This window comes from Pseudorasbora parva, chromosome 9, assembly GCF_024679245.1.
Source record: "Pseudorasbora parva isolate DD20220531a chromosome 9, ASM2467924v1, whole genome shotgun sequence".
Classification (NCBI taxonomy): Eukaryota; Metazoa; Chordata; class Actinopteri; order Cypriniformes; family Gobionidae; genus Pseudorasbora; species Pseudorasbora parva.
In genome coordinates this window covers 8,312,708-8,331,815 of record NC_090180.1, presented here as the reverse complement: position 1 = coordinate 8,331,815, position 19,108 = coordinate 8,312,708, and the positions used below count along the sequence as shown (strand labels likewise).

At 37.4% G+C, this 19,108-nt stretch overlaps 1 protein-coding gene across 5 annotated transcripts; it reads right to left on the bottom strand.

The window, feature by feature from the left end:
• Positions 1-387: 387 nt before the first annotated feature.
• Positions 388-18,513, bottom strand: u2surp (U2 snRNP-associated SURP domain containing). 5 transcript variants are annotated; one of them, XM_067453711.1, is made up of 26 exons: positions 18,390-18,513; positions 17,380-17,478; positions 12,849-12,960; positions 9,642-9,763; positions 9,485-9,552; positions 9,313-9,401; positions 9,099-9,134; positions 8,899-8,981; positions 8,641-8,806; positions 7,128-7,339; positions 6,509-6,552; positions 4,153-4,257; positions 3,934-4,000; positions 3,685-3,851; positions 3,419-3,581; positions 3,237-3,316; positions 3,070-3,157; positions 2,817-2,966; positions 2,558-2,738; positions 2,284-2,358; positions 2,139-2,202; positions 1,770-1,926; positions 1,563-1,673; positions 1,338-1,477; positions 1,067-1,234; positions 388-926 (listed from the first exon to the last, which is right to left on the bottom strand). In XM_067453711.1, exons 1-26 carry the CDS (start codon positions 18,501-18,503, stop codon positions 788-790), a joined length of 3,000 nt encoding a protein of 999 aa, XP_067309812.1. In that variant the 5' UTR covers positions 18,504-18,513; the 3' UTR covers positions 388-787. The 5 variants fall into 5 exon arrangements, with proteins under 5 accessions (XP_067309812.1, XP_067309813.1, XP_067309814.1 ...); XM_067453712.1 differs by having other exon boundaries at positions 2,826-2,966; XM_067453713.1 differs by lacking the exon at positions 9,099-9,134.
• Positions 18,514-19,108: the final 595 nt, after the last annotated feature.

Below are 19,108 nucleotides of genomic sequence, written 5' to 3'. Positions count from 1 at the left end.
AAAATAATAACAATTGAAAAAAAAATACAATTCATGTACACCAAGTAAATAAAAATGTATTAAAATATAGATTCAAAATTAAGAAAACATTAAAATAAATAGAAATAAAATGTAAAATACTACAGAATTTACAATATAGTAACCTTTTTCACAAAACGAAATATTTTACCAATGTTTACAATAATTTAGCACAGTATAAATTGGGTCTTTATACATAAAAATACATACAGTAGCTACATTTTATGTTTTTTTGAGCAACAATGATAAATATGAAAAATATTTAGAATTAAATGTTTTCACAATAGCCGGAAATTTGTAATTTTAATACACTAAGTTTAAGACTTAGATGTTTATTTGGGATGCATGCAAGAATAAGTACTAAGGCAGTTCAGAGAGAAGTCACATAAATTGTCTTTATTGAAAAGCAAACATCTATACAACTGAAACTTACACAACTTTAATTTAAGTCAGTTTCAAGGGATCTAAAAACAATGAAAAAAAAGAAAAAAGAAAAAAAAAAGGAATAAGACAATAGTTTTTATGTTGAAGGGAGATTGCCCCAACCACTGCAGTTATTTTCTGTTCGGACATTTGGAACATCAAATGAAGCTCCTAAATGACATTATAAAACACCCAATAAATGACCCTTGAACACTGTTCTTGTGCCAATGTGAGTGAGCTTCAAAACAAGGATGGGTTAAAGAGGGAATGTCCCTCACACTGATTTACAGGACAAATTTGAGGCACAAAAGACAAGCCAGGCATATTTTCATAATAGCCAGATGTCTCAGTGTTTGCTTTTTTTGGATTTCTTGTGAGAACGGTGAGGTGATCGTGACCGAGATCTGGATTTTTTTGAGGATTTTTTGGGCGTTCTTGATCTGGACCTACGCGACCTCTTAGGTGTTCTTGGGGGTGAAGGAGACCTAAAATATTTTTTAAAAACGAGACAGATTATTACCCTTAGCTTAGTTCCATAGATATGCACATACATTTACAAAGACAAACCAACCCATAGGATTGAGTTTCATATTGCGACGATAAAGTGATGAAATAATTTGTTTACCTTTTAGAAGACTTGCGGTTACTGTCTCTCGGAGAGTCTTTATATGACAATCGAGAGCTGTCTTTTGTATAGGATCTATCAGAGCGCTCTGATCTTGGTGAGGGCGACCTGCCGCGCCTACTGCTGCTACTTCGGGTGGGGCTGGGGGAGGGACTGTGTCTCCGTTTTCTGTAAATAAACATGCAATCTTAACGCATTCAGAGTTCCCCATTTCTGAAAGACATTCACTCATTTGCAGAAAGAGTTTCACGGTCTCATGTAGGTATCTTACTTTTCTTTTCTGCCCGGTGTGGAGTCATCTTTGTCTTTCTCTTTGTGGGACACATCAGATTTATCTTTGTCTTTTCTTTCTTTTTCTTTCTCCTTCTCCTTCTCTTTCTCTTTGTCTTTCTCCATCTCCTTCTCCTTCTCCTGAACACGGTCCAAAAAAAAATAGTGGTTTCAATCTAAATAGAAGGACTGAATGAATGTCAAAAGAAATTAAGCTGATACTAACCCGCTGTAGTAACTTATCCCGGTAAAGCTCTACTTGCTCTTGAATACTCTGCCCAGATTTTTTGGGCCGTTTTCCAGATTCAAGCTCGTCTTGAAACTTCATAACTTTAAGCTGTAACACAGACAAAGAAAAACATGACTGAGATCTTTAAACTGTTTAAGAATGGGAAGCATCATGTTTAAAACACTTATTAGCATTCAGGCACACCTCAATTTCTCTGAGTTTGGCACGTTTCTCTTCACTCATCTCAAAAAACTTTGCAGACTTTGAATCATATTCTTCTCTAACAGGATTACTGTAGGACTGCTGCTCTGCCGCACTGGAACTTCTGAGAGAGTCTTTACTTTCAGTTTCACGTGTTGAACTATGAGAAGAAAGTGAAATTGAGATCAAAACTGCATGACGAATGCATTTCATCATGCACAAACCAACATTTAGGTACCAACATCAATTTATAGAGATTAAATTGAATATTTTATAACAAGAAAAAATTATTTTTATATACATTTCCAAGACGTTTGCATGCCCTTTAACATTTAATAATCACGAGTTTCCAAGCCTAGAAGAACAACTTACCTTGTTTTACTTTTCTCAGAATCATCTGGCAGATCAAAGATTTCCCATTTTGATGTGGTTACAGCTAAAAATGGAGAAAAATTGCATGATGTGTACATAAGGAGGAAACAAATCTTTAAATGTGATAAATGTCATCTGAATTAACCTTGTGCTTCCAAAGCAGCACCATCCACTGCCTCCCATTTTGATGGAGCGACCTTAAAACCTGGTTTTTGATCAACTATAGAAAAAAATAAAAGAAAATAAAAAACACTGAATTTTTTCCACAACAAATTTCTTTTAGAATATCTACCATGACATTCAGCAATTCTAATGTACTTATAAAGTATATTTGTTTCAATCTTTGAATAGAGTGATGTGTTAAGTGTACTAAGTGTGAGTTGAGTGTATAAAAAAAACAATGTAGTCAGCATTCTTACAAGGAACACCATCCAGATCATCATCTGATCCTTTGATGGGCATTCCATCCAGGTCATCGAGTGGAGCGCCATCAATTGGAGCTCCATCAATGGGCATGCCGTCAACATCATCCAAAGGAGCGCCATCCAGCTCCTCTTCGACGATAGGAGCACCATCAATGTCCTCAGTTCTTTCTGGGAGCTAAGTGAAAATGCAATTAATGTTTAGACTCGACTCAAATTTTACCATTGAAAATCCATGAATCACTCAAATCTATACCAAGCTAACCTCTGGCACCAGCTCTTCAGGCTCAGTCTTTTCAGGATCGAGACTGACAAGACCCAGGAAAATGTTTTGAAGTTTAATCAGGAACGGATCAGGATACACTGCCCAGTCTTCCCACGCACGGAAACAGGACATTACTCGTTGCTGTGAGGACCAAAATTAAAAAACGTCAAATCCAGATAGTTAACTTTGTTATAAAACCAGTGTGGGTTAAAGAGAGATAAAAGCCGGATGAGAGATGGAGCACCTTGAAATTTTCTGATTGTAAATGGCCCTGTATTGTCTTATAAGTGGCATTTAGGTCAGAAAATATCTGACAAAGTTTTGTTTCAAAGCTGTAAAAGAATAAAAGACAAACACATTAAAAACAGACAAAGAGAACTAATGCTTTGATTGCACAATTGTACAACTTACAATTTTCTGTAATAGGAGGCATTAGCAACTTTTGCTGAGGAGTTATACAGCACATCTGACACCAAATATAACCTTGCAATCTGAGGGAGGACAGGAATGCAGATGTAAACAAAAAGTAAAGAATGAAACGTAAAAAAATCTATCGTAATTATAGTTAATATTAATTCTACAGTATAAGTAACCTTCTTTGGCAGAGGTGTTTTAAGTATGGACAGAGACTCAGCAATGCATTCCACTATTTCCTCAGCTGCATCGGCATGCGTGAGGCAGAAAAACATGCCATCAGCTATGTCGCTCTTCCTCGGCGTGAGACCTCGGAGTAACTCCTCCAGTTTATCCCTTTCGCTGCAGCAGACAAGAATATTTACTTCACACAACTAGCAATAAAGCATACAACCAAAAGCCTGGTAGCACCAAACAATATCTCCATTAAAACAGATTGACATACTCGTCTTTTAAGCTGCCCTTCTTTCCACTTTCTTCATCATCTTCCTCATCATGTTCCTCATCTTCAGGAGTGCCATGTAAATATGGGTTTAGAGGTGGCGGTCTCCAGAAAGATCCATTCTTAAACATCCTGAAGTCTTCCGATTTCCATTTTGTTGGAGATTCACCCTATGAGTGGAGATTTTTACATTTTATGTCTGGACTCATTTCAAGTTTTTTGTAAAAAGATAATAATAAAAATAAGACTAACCTGTAATATGGTGTATAACTTCCACCGGTAATAGACATGAGCTGGACTTTGATTTTCAAATAAAAATCTGTTGAATACCGGAAAAAAAGGGGCATTTCATTGGAAGTTCTGGTTATGACAAATATTTTAAATTTTATTTTACATGCATTTTGGAAATAAAGTGAATTTTATTTTCATGCCTTGGGAAAAAAAGTAGCCCATTCATAAAAATGCACTCACCTGTAGAGCGGATTATTGATCTCTCTGTTCATGATCATGGCTTCAAACATGGGACCCTCACGCACCACAAACTCGATCATTCGATGGATGAGAGAGAGCAAATTCCTACGAGAAAAACACAGTTAAAGCGAAACAGATTCAGCGCCATCAACAGCCACACCTAAACAACTGCTACAGCTACATTATGACATTTGATGAAATGCAACATCCTTGCACTTACTATCCATGAGTCAATTGACAAGTTTGAACTTTTAACATTTTAAACTGACTGGCAGTGTGACAATCAAAACATTTAAATCCTCTCAAAATCTACATCTAAGTCTCAGCCATAGCATTCTGCCCTTGTAGCTTACAACTGGACGTGCTACTGAGATACTAAATGTGAGGCCGAGTGACAGTGATTTTTCTTGCTTATTGACAATAGACAGGTGTGGATGGAGAGGGACAAAGTCATGTAAGCACTTCTAGAGTCAGTTAAAGGATAGGGACAACAATTGGCTTCCTGACTGGCTCGTGAAGTGGCCGATAAAATAAACAGATGATGTTTTTCAAATGTACTCAAACACAAATCACAAGTATTGGAGCCGATCATACCAATGTCAGGCAATCATTCTGTATACTTTCCCCAATCCATCCTGTGACGCTTTTCTGGTCCCTCGCTGCTGCAGACAGTTCAACTTGTGCTGCTCACCAAGGCCAATGTCAAAGGTCACTGAGACTATGGGGATTGGGTGTCGCTTTTGTACCATGCTACTGGGGGCAGTTGAAGGGAGCAATAGCCAGAGGGCTGTTTTGTGTGTGTGTGTGTGTGTGTGTGTAACTGACACTTAGGTGAATGTGTATTGTGTAATGTTTTAGTTGCTAAATTAGTAGTGCTTTAATGAATCACATCTGATGTAGTATGTCCGATTAAACCTGAACTCTCTTTTAAAATCTAGTGGAACAACCCATCAAGCATGCTGTAACGCTGACATCTGCAATAATTCTGTCTAAAAGGAGGCTCTACAAACACAAAACAGCATTAATTCATAACGTACACTACTGTTCAAAAGTTTCAAGCTGGTTAGATTGTTCAATATTTTTGAAAGAAGTCTCTTAAGCTCACCAAAGCCCCTTTCACACTGCACGTCGGACCCGCAATATTCTCGGAACATTGCCGGGTCGCCTTCTGTGTGAAAGCAACCACGTCCCGGGATTGATTACCGAATTCGACCCGGGTCGGGGACCTAGTAATATTGCGGTATTCGACCCGGGACGAGCGCTGTGTGAACAAAAGCCGAAACTAATGCCGCAACGTGTACGTAGTTATCGTGCGACTCCTAGAGCTTGTTTTTTCAATAACACAACCCTGCAGTCCCAGAAGAGCTAGTCGGTGTTTTAAACGCAGAGAGTGTTTGTATACAAAAGAAACTAAAATTAAACAAGCAGAAATGTGCGCAAACTGGACACAAGTCGAGACCACGGAGCTCCTTACTATCCGCGCTGAAGCTGAGATCGCTCGCCATTATACGTCACATCCGGATGTCACATGTCAACTCGACCCGGGACCGTTACGGGTTGTGTGTGAAAGCGCACATATTACGGTATTTCGCTGGCAGTGTGAATGGACCAAATCTAGCGACCCGGGAACAAATGCCGGGTCGCATTATCCGTGTATTTGCCGGAATTGCAGTGTGAAAGGGGCTCAAGGCTTGTATTTACTTGATCAAAAATACAGTAAACAGTAATATTGGGAAATAATACCATTTCAAATAATTTTTCCATGTGGATCTATTTCTAAACGAATTTACAGCATCAGTAATCTGGTTTTCAGTGTTACATGATCCTTCAGGAATCATTCTAATATGCCAATTTGCAGCACAATAATAATTTATAACAATGTTAATCTCAGTTATGCTGCTTAATACTTTAGTGGCATTTTCTTTAGGATTCTTTGACAATTGGAGGATTCAAAAGAACACACATTTTTCAAAACAAATCTCTGTAACTTTATAAAGGCATTTAACACTATTAAACAACTTAAGTCCTTCCTGAATTTAATTATTTTATTCTTTCAAAAAAATAAAAAAAATAACTGACCTCAAACTTCTGAACAGAAATGTGTAGGACAGAGAACTCTCTCTACTAATATGACCTTCGTTATCTGAGCAGTATGATGCAAACCCTTTGTAGAAAAATGCAATGCATGTGTGTGACTTGTATTGTTAGTGGCTGCTCCTGATTTTCATGCAAGGCCTCAACTATTGCTCACTCAAACCAGCCTCTGGTAGCATGGATATGGCCAATCTTTCAATCTACAGAGATGGGATAAGTTCTCTACATTTCATAAGAATTTGGAAAAAAAGAAAACATGTACCTTTCTGTTGGGATAACCACTTTGACTATGGCTTGCGACAGAGTCTGGATATGAAGTCACATCAGATAATAAACATAGAATATATGTGAGTATTGTTAAAAAGAAACAGTCATAACACTAAATGCAACATATACTCCTACAACAACAAATGTGTTCTACGATGTCAGTTTTAAAACTTGACTGAACACAATCCTTAGAGAAAGAGGCAGTGAAATCATACACAATCTGCATACAAAAAATTTATATTTTTAAAAAGTCTCTTTACATTTTTTTCAAACTGAGTATCAAAGGGGTAGTTTTATCTTAACTTGCATTTAAAACCTATAATTTGTCTTGTGCAATGAGTAATCTACACTCCAAAACACTTACCGGTACAATCAGCATGGTACATGTAATTTATAGGATTATTTACAAAAATTGCTAATTTAGTAAAATTGCACAATTCTATGAGCAAAAACTTTTTCACAAAGAAAAGCAAGATGAAAAAAAAAATTCTGCACCTCTTCCATACACACAAATAAAATGCATATAAACAAACATTACTAAGAAAGCAGTTTAGCCTAACTACATTTATAACCATGCTAACCAAAAAAATGTTGTCCCACGTATGCCAAGTTACCTTCTCAAACTCCTCTTTGCACTTTGGAGGGGGAGGCATTGCAGCATTGGGGTTCTTTAGCCTCTCTTTGGGCTGGGCATTGAAGGGCAGTCCAGAGGGTGGAGGTGGGAGGGTGTGCTCCATCATTGAAGGTGGAATGTATATTGGGTGAGGAGGAATTGGTACACCTTTGCCCCATCCCAGTTTCATTTCAAAATTCATTATCATTTTGCCTGAAATGAACAGCATTTGCCAAATTAATCATTGGTGTCAAGAGGGAAACAAACACTAAGTGATTGTAAAGAATGAAGATTTTAGTGGTTGACCGATTCGGTTGATTTTTGATGGCCGATGGCAATATATCAAGCCACTAGCATTAAGTCAAACATTCTTAAAGGATTAGTTCACTTCAAGATGAAAATTGCCTGATAATTTACTCACTCCCATCTCATTCAAGATGTTCATGTCTTTCCTTCTTCATTTGAAAAGAAATTAAGTTTGAGGAAAATATTCCAGGATATAAAGGGCTTCAAAGGGCTTTTTGTCTTTTTTTTTTTTTAAATGACCGATCATTTAATTAGATAAGACCCTTTTCCTCAGCTGGGATAGTGCAGAGCCCTCTTAACCTACATTGATCTGTACTTTCAACCTGTTGGTTGCTACTGAAGTCCAATACATGGAGAAAAATCCTGCCTGGAATGTTTTCCTTAAAAAACTGAATTTCTTTTGGACTGAAGACAGCCAGCCAAGAACATCTTTGATGAAATGGGGGTGAGTAAATGATCAGTTCGTTTTCATTTTGAAGTTAACTAATTCTTTAAGAACAGTAAGTAATGGTTATAGTTATAATTGCACTTAAGCTTGGTTCGGCATGTCACGATTACAAACTGCTCTTGGCTAACTGTGCTGGTAGAATGCATATAGTGACATCGCCACTCAGGATTTATCACTTGTCTGCTGCCAAGTGTGTTATTTGAGCGAAGTAAACACAAGTTAATAATAGAAATATCCGATCATTCTTCATAACAGCGTTGCTATTTACATCTCATATGATCTGTAAACTCTAGTGTAACAAAGGCAACAACTGATGCATTTGTATTACATTCCAAAGAGCTCAGTTATCAGTCCCACAGTGGAAAACGAAACCATATACGACAGTGCCGGATTGGCATGGAATAGAATGGTTAAGCAACAAGAACGGTTTGGCCTGATGGTGGAAAGGTGGCAGATGGCCAACATAAAGCTGATATAGGGATATAGATGATATATATATATATAAATAAAAAAATCTTCCTATTTAAAGGTAGTAAATAACAAGCATTATTTCTGCAAATACAGTGATTTTACATAAATATTTAAAAAAAGGTTTTGATAAATTTATACTTCAGAAAGCAACTTCTTGACTCTATATTGCTAGTATTATTTTTTTTTACAATACCTTTGTTAAAAAATGAATGTGTATTTGCTCAATATTGGCCAATTTACCTTATTATATTGGTCAGCCACTAATAGATCTGAAGAAAATTATATTTACCATTTAAATGTTTAAGCGCGCGTTCAGCATCTCTTCTCGTCATGAAGGCTACAAAACCACAATTCCTTTCTCTGGCCCTCTCCTCATCAGTCCTGGGCCACATAATTTTCACACTGGCTAATGGACCATAGCGACCAAATTCCTGACAGAGCATCTCTTCGTTCATCTGGAGGATGAAAGAGTTAGCTTTAGAATGGGGATTTTCGGGTTTGAGACATTACGTAACAACAATTACCAGGAACAAAAATGATAATTTACCTGAGGATTTATGTTGCCCAAATACAGATTTGTAGTTGTGGGATCACCAACATCATGTGAGCCAGGAGCCGAATCATCCAAGACTGAAAAAAAAAAAGAGCTCTAAATAACAACTGATGTTTTGCAATGTCTTCCTCCATGATGGGATACATAAACAGCAAAATGGCCATTGCATTACACAGTATATAAAACAAAATTACCACTGGACGGACGGTTTCTTCGTGAAGAACCATCCGCTAAAAGCAGAAGAAAAGCAGTGTGAATTTTGTTTCCTTAATCTGATAGCGTATACACTGCTGAATTGTGGCAGTGGCCAAGACATGTGGGAGGGGCAAAAACTTGACTGGGTCTGACACCATGAGTGAACAGGGTAAACCAACTATTTAGGGTGGGGGGAAAAACATGATAACTTACAGGATCGCCTTCCTTCCGTTGTGGGAAGGGGCTCAAACCGACTGACACGGCCCTTTAACCTGTGGCGCTCATCACGCTCCTCCTGTATCCTACAAAAACAGCAGTATTACATCTGAGATCACCATATTAAGGATGCTGTTGTTGGTTAAATAAGAATGTAAAGAACACCTACTGTTTCAGTTCTTCTTTAAAGAGTTCAAGGTTGCTCTTTTTCTTTTCTTTATCCACTTTCTTCGATGTCTAGGTAATATAATAGAAAAAAATGGCCAATAACACAAAATCGATTTTTTTTTAAAAAAGTTTATGAAAATAAATGACAAGAAACTCACACTGCGTTTATCTAATGCTAAAAACTGTGGTGGAGTTTCCAATGGTAAAAAACTTTTCGCCTCCATAATCCTTGACTTCGGTTTGTAGAGCTTTCCTTTCTTTTCATCGACTGCTGCTTCCTCTATAATGGATATGTAACAGATATTAAAGCAGGGACAATTAAGAGGAATGTATATACAAATTTGCCATTTTGCATAATTTATAACAAAATAAAAAGTAACTATTATCATTCATAACAAATGAATACTTTTATTCAAGATATATCAAGACAGAAATTCCTAATTTTACAAAACTAAACAATACCATTTCTATTTCAAATTAATGCTGCTCTTTTGACCTTTCCATTCATCAAATAATCCTGAAAAATATCTCTAACAGTAAAAATAAATAAATAACAATAATAATTTAACCACACAGCTGGTTTCAATACTGATAATAAGAATTTTTATTGAACACTAAATCAGAACATTAGAATGATTTCTGAAAGATCATGTGGCACTGAAGACTGGAGAAAATATGCTGAAAATGTAGCTTTACCGTCACAGGAATAAATTACATTTTAATATATATTTAAATAGAAAATTAGTCATTTTAAATAGCAATAATATTTTACAATATTATTGTTTTTACTGTATTTAGATCAAACAGGTACAGCCTTGGTGAGCACAAAAACATTTTTAAAAAGTCTTATATTTATGTCTTATAATAACCTTATACAGAAGTATAATCTAAAAGGGAAAATAACATTTTTGGAAATACCTACAAATTAGAAATTGTGTTTCTATAAAAATCTACAAAAATAAAATCTACAAAAATGGAAATGAATTGTGTCAAATAAAAGTAAATACGCAAGAGAAGCTAGATGGCAAGTACACAGTACAAAATCATATACAGGTTCTATCCGACAACTCTTAGAATGGGTGGGTCTAACAAATAATGTTTGTTGGAAATGTCAAAAGGACAGAAGTACTTGTATTCACTGTATCTGGGAGTGTCCACTTATGGAACCTTTAAGGCACCAGCAATTTTGTTTTAAATTGCGCAAATGGTTTGGAACAACAATACCATTATCACCAAAATGATGTCTATTGGGTGACAGGGTGCAGCAGATGCCAAATAGTTCAAGTGTAGAGTTCGCAGTGAACATTGTGGGTGTCTCTGTGATGGCTAGAGTCATTTTGAAACACTGAAAAACTCCCAAAACCGAGTTAAAAGAATGGGTCAACATAATGACAAAAACAGCCTTGTATGAACATTTGCTTTACAAACTACAACAGAGCATGTGTCCTAGTGTGTATCCCTCTCTGGGTAGATTTTTGGTCTTAAGTGACGTTGTCTGTCCATGTGACACAATAACTCTTGACTTATTATTTTGCACATCATAAGCCACGTTTCCACCACAGGAACTTTACCCAGGAACCAGGAACTTTGGGGTGGTAATCGGTGTGTTTTGACCGCAGGAACCAGGATCTAAATGAAGTTCCAGGTAAATATTTCCCCCTCCAAATGGCCCTGCTCGCGAGGTAGTACTTTTTCAAAGTTCAGGAACTTTGGAGGGCGGGACTTGGGCGCTGAACATACTGATTGGTTTAGCATTTTATTTCAACCGGCATTTTTAAAAGTCTTTTGCGAGGTTCGTTCTGCGTTCAGTAAATATCAGTCTTGCTCTCTGTCTGATGGCGTGCGTTCGTCTCAGCCATCTCACGTGCAATGTCCGTAATAGCTGATAATAATATACATTGTCATTTTAAATCTAGCTTTACAAGCTTTCTGAATATGCTGCATGCTGCTGAATCTGCATATTAGTGCACTTTTCTGTCGTTGTTAATCACCTCTTTAGTAAACCTATACATAAGCAGCAAAAGCAGCACAGCTTGAATCTCTTCCATACTCGTTATTCATTTTTTTACAGTCTATTTCTCACCATGTAAACGACCTGACCAATTACTTTTAAGTGTGCGTCCTTGCATGACGTGACAGCGCGCGCCGCGCTCATGTTGACAAGAGAGGAAAGTTCAATTTTCAAGTTATGAAGATAATGTTTGAATAATGACACAGCGTATATTGCCCCAGGCAGTTTTTACTTTAACTGCGCCTGACAGAAGAATTATTTTTTTTCTGAGATGATTATTACACTTTACAACAAATAAATAGCTTATATAATACTGTATTAGTCCTGGTGGCCGTTAAGATTTGCTATGGCTACAGTTAACACATTCCAGCTGCTGGAGAAAACAGCGTTGACATTTTTGATGCGGCAGACAAACTGCATGTCACAAAATGATTACGATTAAAAGTCATCACATGTAAACACCAGATCGGTTTAGATAACGTCTCATGTAAACAATCCACTAAATCTTTAAAATCTTTAAAAATGATTACTGTACGTCACTGACTTGGAGAATCAGTCGCACGTAGTCCTACATCACCGGACTAATTTGCCTAATCTTCACGGAACTTTAGATCGTGATGGAAACGCAGACAGTTGCAGGTCTGGGGGGAGAAAAGTTCCTGTAAAAAAAGTTCCTGGTACAAATTGTTCCGGAAAATTTAGGTGGAAACGGGGCTATAGATGCAAGATCATGCAATTATTTATTTTTCAAAATTTTTATCTGTCCGGTTTCCCTCATTTTGTATTCTGTTTAATTTAGTTAATTACAACCACTGTCTATATTTTGGCATTATATGTAGCATTTGTATATATCTGTAAACTGTGTTTTGTATGATATTGTCTTGTACTGGATAAAAACAATAAAAACTTGAATTATATATTAAAGTTTATATATATATATATACTGTGTTTCCTCAAATAAAAGCCTGTAGTCAATTAAACGCCGGGCCTCTGATAGTGTACGGGGGCGTGGTCAGCACAAACAAATAAAGGCCGGTCTCAAATAAAGGCCGGGGGAAAATGAGTGGATGATCTCCTAAATGCTGTTAATTTAATGTGCATTCAAGTTCATTCGTAGATTCGCTGAGAACTCGTTCATCTTCGGATGCGGAGCTGAGCGCGGAGTTACAAAAAAAGCGGTATATATATATATATATATATATATATATATATATATATATATATATTGCGCATTTATGGCATTTCCTTGATATGGTTATATGGAGGTCTTTAAATAATGGGGGGAAAAACTTTGATCCTAGATAAAGAGATTCACCTTATGGTCACTGCAGCAACAGTCACACGATAACCCTACCTTTAGTGGCATTAGCAATCCCACCACGTACAAAAGTCTTCACTTTGCCTTCACCTCCCTCAAAGGCAGCAAGAAATTCTTCGTAGATCTCCGCAGCTGCCCTTTCGTCCTCCTGTGAAAAATCACAGATTGCAGAATAATGTGGAATTTTGCTAAACTTGTGAGCTTCATGGAAATGTAACAGTAACCATATATGTATGTTCTGTGCATTGAAAATACTACTTTTTATTTTGGTCTATCTGTAATATTAACTGTAAATTGTACTACTGTGACTATGAACAAGATAACTGACTAAATGCAGTGTGATTCTAGCCTGATTCTACAAGACTCTTGTACATTTCATTTGTACAGAGTCTGGCCACTCTCCATTGACAAAGCTTGAAGTTTAAAACTATTGGATCTGCCCAGAGCCACTCTGGATCTACCATAACCGATCACTAACGTTTGGTCGTGACTTATGTCATCTCAAACTAACACACGACTAAGGCTGGGGCAAAAAATACGTCGACGCAAAATATGCGCGTCGATTCGTCAGACTCAAAATAAAGATGGCGGCGCCGGAGAGTAGTAGCAACCATAGATGTACATAATAAAGTATATTATGTAATTAAGTATATTATTTATTATGTATATCTATGGTAGCAACACGAGTGGCTCCTCAGGCTTTCAGAAGTGCAAGGCTTGCGGGTTGGCCACAGTCTATGGGGTTGGCGCGCGGTGCGCACGGAGCATCACAGGCATGCGCGCACGCGTTTTGTTGTCACGGCTACATAAACAAATTTCTGCACACAGGAAGACAGATGTTTTGGTAATATTTGATGTATTTTAATCACAAAAACAAACGTTTGCATCAAGTGAAAGCATCGGACACATTGGCTACGTTACCTACATAATAAGCTGTTTTAAATTTAAAATGTTCAATGTCTAATCGCGCTGATGTGACCGAGGGTATCAATCCTCTAAGTGAGCAGTTTCATCCCAGGACTATTCCGGTTTTAAACGGAATATTGGCGCCCATAATGCACTCTACATGTAACTGTTTTCACTGTCATGCCGCGGATGCGCGTGGCGTTTCTGTTGCGGGTCAGCCACGGGGCTGCGTGGCGTTTTCTCTGCCTTTGCACACTAGAAGCGTGTCTGACGCGGCGCTGCTGCTGCTATTGATGCGGAGGGAAGACCTATTCCTAATGTTAAACATAAATAGCCTACTGATACAGCAAAGAAAACGTCGGCAGTAGCCACATATCTATGGTATTGAGGGCAAAATAGGCTACAGAATATTTCGTTCTGTATTGACAGTTGCAATATTTCAAAATCGATAATTGACGTTTTTTATTATTACAATTAGGCCTATATCTGCATTTATGTAAACCTACAGACTTTCAAACATGAAAATGTAATTTAATAATATGTATTCGTGTCAAAATGATATATAAACATCTTTTCCTATTCTATTTTGCCTGGAGACGCTCCCAACACGTGAAAAATAGGCGCTCTTCTATTTCTAGCATGCACGCGTTTTCAGCGCGTCACAGGCAGTGTGCAAACTCCAACCTGTTAACATGTGAGCCGAAACAAAAACGGACACGCCACGCAGCCGAGACGCTCACGCTTGCAGTGTCCCCGGATTTGATTAACCAACTTGTTGATATTTAATCGATGGGCATAGCCTGTAGGCTGAGTTGCATACATAGAAAAATCGTATAATATGTTTCTTTGTTGTAGGTTAATACTTATTTATTTGTGTGTGTGTGTGTGTGTGTGTGTGTAGCCTACTTTATGTTTTCAAGGTTTTATTGAATGCATTGCTCTTGTATAGTCTTACTTTGGAATTTTAAGAGCAATAAACATATATTGCAATGTTAAGGAATTCGTTTTTTCATTCAGATAATTAAATCAACATGTATAAATTGCTATTAGGCAATTAATGGGGAGATAATCGGTAATCGAATCGAATCGTAACCGAATCGGACAGGAAAAATTAATCGTTAGATTAATCGATGCATCGAAAAATAATCGCTAGATTAATCGTTTAAAAAATAATCGTTTATCCCAGCCCTACACACGACATTAATGGCATCGTTCTCAGCCACTCGCCACTCCCTCTGTTTGCTGATTGGACCAGTTAAAATTTTCATAAATGAAGACTTGTAGAGCATTAGTAAGGAAAATACCTATGGGTAAGAACACACTGCAAGCGTAACTTCAAGCAAAGTTTCTCACAGTGCATATCCTGCGCAATTAAGCCTGTAAAATGTCATTATGATTTGCTTCAACCTTTCCGAACGTTATGAAATATTTTATGGTTCGAGTGTTGTGTGTGAGTGTGAGTGAAGAAGCAAGCAGAATATGGGTGTTTCTAAAAATCACACAGCGCCATTGCACACATGCAGTTAAAATCTAAGCTCAGACTCGATCCAGAATCATTGGAGAGAGGATCTTTTCTCCCACCTCTATATTGTATAGTATGACCAACACAATATTAGATAGATGAAACAAACTGTTCTATCCTGTAGAGGCCGGTAGGCATAATGAGCCAAGTTGATGCTGCTTCTGCAGACTGCTTTTTGCTCACCTGTGAGGTGACCAGGCTGTAATCACATCCTTTGCGGTTACAAAATAGTGTTTTATCAGTGCAATATTTTCACAAATGCAATTAATTGTTCAGCCCTACTTTAGCTCTGCAGTTCACTTCCTCTTGCCCAGAAAAGGCAATACAAATTGTGAGAAATCCAGATTAACAAAAACACCACAAGAATTTCAACCCATGTACCTTTTTCTCTGAGGTGAATATCTGTTGTGTTTATCGTAACAAGTTTTTGCGTACACATCTGTCAACTGTCATTCTGACGGCCATCTGAAAACATTCCATATTATACTCTAAGAAGAAAGTATGCTGGCACATTCTTGCAATTTCAAGTTGTATTTCATGTTGCATTTCAAACTTGATTTTTTTCTTGCAAGCTTTTTTTCTGGGGCAGTCGTAGTGAACAGAGCAAGACGACAGCCAAGGTCAGGATTTTTGTTAAATAATACACATTTCTACAATATAATACACACAACTACATTTGAGTTTGTTTTTCACCAAACCCTTTTCTATACCCCCAGAATACTTGGAATATAAAACATGTCTCATCAAACAATTAATTTGTGTCTTTTTTAAAGAGCTTGGTCGCTATTCAATGTCATTATATGGATGAGGGTGAGCTAGCCAATTTTTTTAACTCTCCTTTTGTGGTCAATAAAAGAAACCACCAGGTTGAGTAAAGCACTTTTCCGAAAGTAATTGTTTCTCATAGGGTCGTACGGTATTTTCATTATTTACAGGGGCTAGTCTGTTTGTCTTCCACTACCCGCATAAAAATCCCTGGCAGAATTACCTACTGTTTTTGGACAAACACTATGGACGTGTTGTAATTTAGGGTTATTTCGGACTTGGTTTAATTGCCTGGATGGAGCCTGGGTTCGATTGATCCCTGCTCCCCCTGCACTCACAGGACTGTGTTCATATTATATTATTTGGGTCCAAAGCAGCAGCTGTTTACTTGCTTGGTAACGACGACGAGCGAGAAGGTGGCGAAATGAATAGGTTGCTCACCTCACTCTTATATTTTTTGTTTTTGAACTGCTGGTTTTGTTACCAAACCTTCAGTACGTAAACTTGAGTCTATCTGCGTGAATGTACTGCATATGCTCTTAAGAATGCTGAAGATGAGCAGAAATTAGATCTACAGCTCTCTATTTTGTATGCAGTCACTGTCGTAAGGAAAATGAATAAAACACACATTTTTATCAAATCATGTCATTAATAGCGCTTCACTTCCGTGATTTAGTACAACAGCGTTCACATCAGCAGCGAACTGTACCAGAGTTCAAATGAACTGAACCCCAGATCCCCTTTTTAAACAGACTCTGGTACGGTTTGTGGGAGCGCACCCAAGTTCGGAAGACAATGTTCACGTCATCCAAACTAACAGAACTCTGATGTACATTGAACCTGGGTGCCTCAAGTCCTAGCGTCAAAGTACCTTTAACTACCATGTGAATCCACCTCTGAGTTTACAAAAAGAGATTGCTTCAAAATACACTGTTTATATCCTTGATTTAAATTAATATAAATTAAAATATTAATATTATTAAATTAAATATAAATGTATTCTTATTAGATTCATATGATCACAAAACCTACTCCTCCACCCGGTGAATAAATCGGCATCCGAATGCACGAGTTTTAGCACTGAGGTGGCATGATAATTTATTTGTATGGACGTCCACATGAGAAACAACTACAGTCCGAATAGTCCGTAAATTTCGCATGTCTTCTTCATCGAATACGACTGACTCAAATCTTTAGCTCATTAGTAGAGACTCAAGACCTAAAATATAGGAGTGTTGGACAAAGGAGACTAGCAATGAGCTGTACATTTGTGTGTGAGTTTGTAGTTTTCGGAATGACTTGAAAAGTCTCGAAGCGTGTAATCCTCAGTCTTAATGTGTAGTATTAGTCTGGTATTGGACCACATCTACTTACCTTCTTCTTTAGTTCATCCTGCTCTTTCTTACTTAGTGTTCTTTTTGCAACCGCCATCTTGCCGATACTGAAGGCCTTTAACTTACTTTCCAATAAAGCCTGCATGAAAATATGAAAAGATTTTGTTATACAAGTGAGACATGACATCCTCTTCCAGAATACACAGACAGACCTTTAGTTTTCTTGACTAGGGAAAACATAGATGCTAATGCATTCCTCATATGCTGTCCAAAACGCATAAAAACAAAACCACACTAACGAAAGGAAAAACAGGAAATAAAAATAATAATGTATCCTATCTATTTTTGCAATGGTTTGTTTAGCTTCTTTGAAGTAAAGATGTAAATGTTGTACCGCGCATTAGATGCACTTTGGCAGTAATAACAGATCACTGAAAACATCAGGACAGATGTGCCGGTGTGGGTATAACACAAGTACAGAAAATATGTTTATGGCAGGTGTCTCTCCCTTTTCTGTTTAGTCTTTCACGTGGCTTTAAAGATGAGCATGATTATATTAGCTAATCAAAGCAAATGATCAAGTTAGCACAACTTTAAACGCGCACATGAGATGTTCACCGCACTACATCAAACCCATCTTCTCTATATAGAAGTACAACGTCCTGAAATCAATGTAATACAGTAAATAATGAATGTAAAGATACGTTCATGTTAGCTCTGTCAGCCACAATAAACACATTTACTTATTTCATGTTCGGTGGTGATGTCAAGAGAATAACAAAAACACAACAGGGTCAAATGCCACAAATATGCCAAACTGATTTTAGCCCGGGGGTTTGCTTTATTAAAAAAAAATCTCTGCAGCCGCCGGTTTCTAGCTAACTAGACTGCTAGCGAGTTAGCATCACAACCAAGCAGTTCAGTGGACCTTTTTCTTAGCACAGAGCTACACACTACTGAGTCAAACACAATATTATTCCGCTTTTCTTGTCATAAACAAGTAAGGTCGGCTTTAACATACTGATATGAAGTGGAAAACTCATGAAATACCTTAGAGTTGGCTTTCTGCGCCCCACCTGGCGTTTTGTCCGCCATTTTGCCCAACACTGTGCAAGCAAGCGCGTGCAGCGCGTTCACTCTCTCACACAGTGTGAACGAGTCCATTTGACGTAATACTGAAGACCGATCTGTATGAGCCTGTAAATGTCCTGTCGTCTGTGCACAATCTGTGTGCTCTTAACGTTATATACATTATGTGTTCTGTTATTAATGCACGATACATTGAAATATTACAAGATTTTTTTAAAGATTTGTTTTTGTATAGTGTATACCACATGCACCATACAAAAACAATTCTTTAAAAACAAAAAATACAAATAGGCTGAGTCTGAATATTACTGGTTGTAGCTGATATGCTGGTCTTAGGTGGTTTAAGATTTTGTCCAGTTGTTAAACTGGTCTCAGCCTGACCAAGACCAGAAAAACCGTCAAAGTGACTGCCACCTGCTGTGCTAAACTGGCTTGCATAAGATGCTATGAGTGAACCGATATATTTTTTGTCACTGTACATTTACAGTATAGGCCAATCCGAACTTTCAGTGATTAGCCAGTTCCAGCAATCCAAGTAGTTTCTCACTAGCTATAGCCTAATAACAGCTCTGACCCACTAGTGTGTTACTCTAAAAAAGTAATTAATTACTAATTAAATCTTCAACAATGTTTTAAGTGCAGTAAAGTTTATGTAGCCTACTTACTCTCTCTAAAAAGTA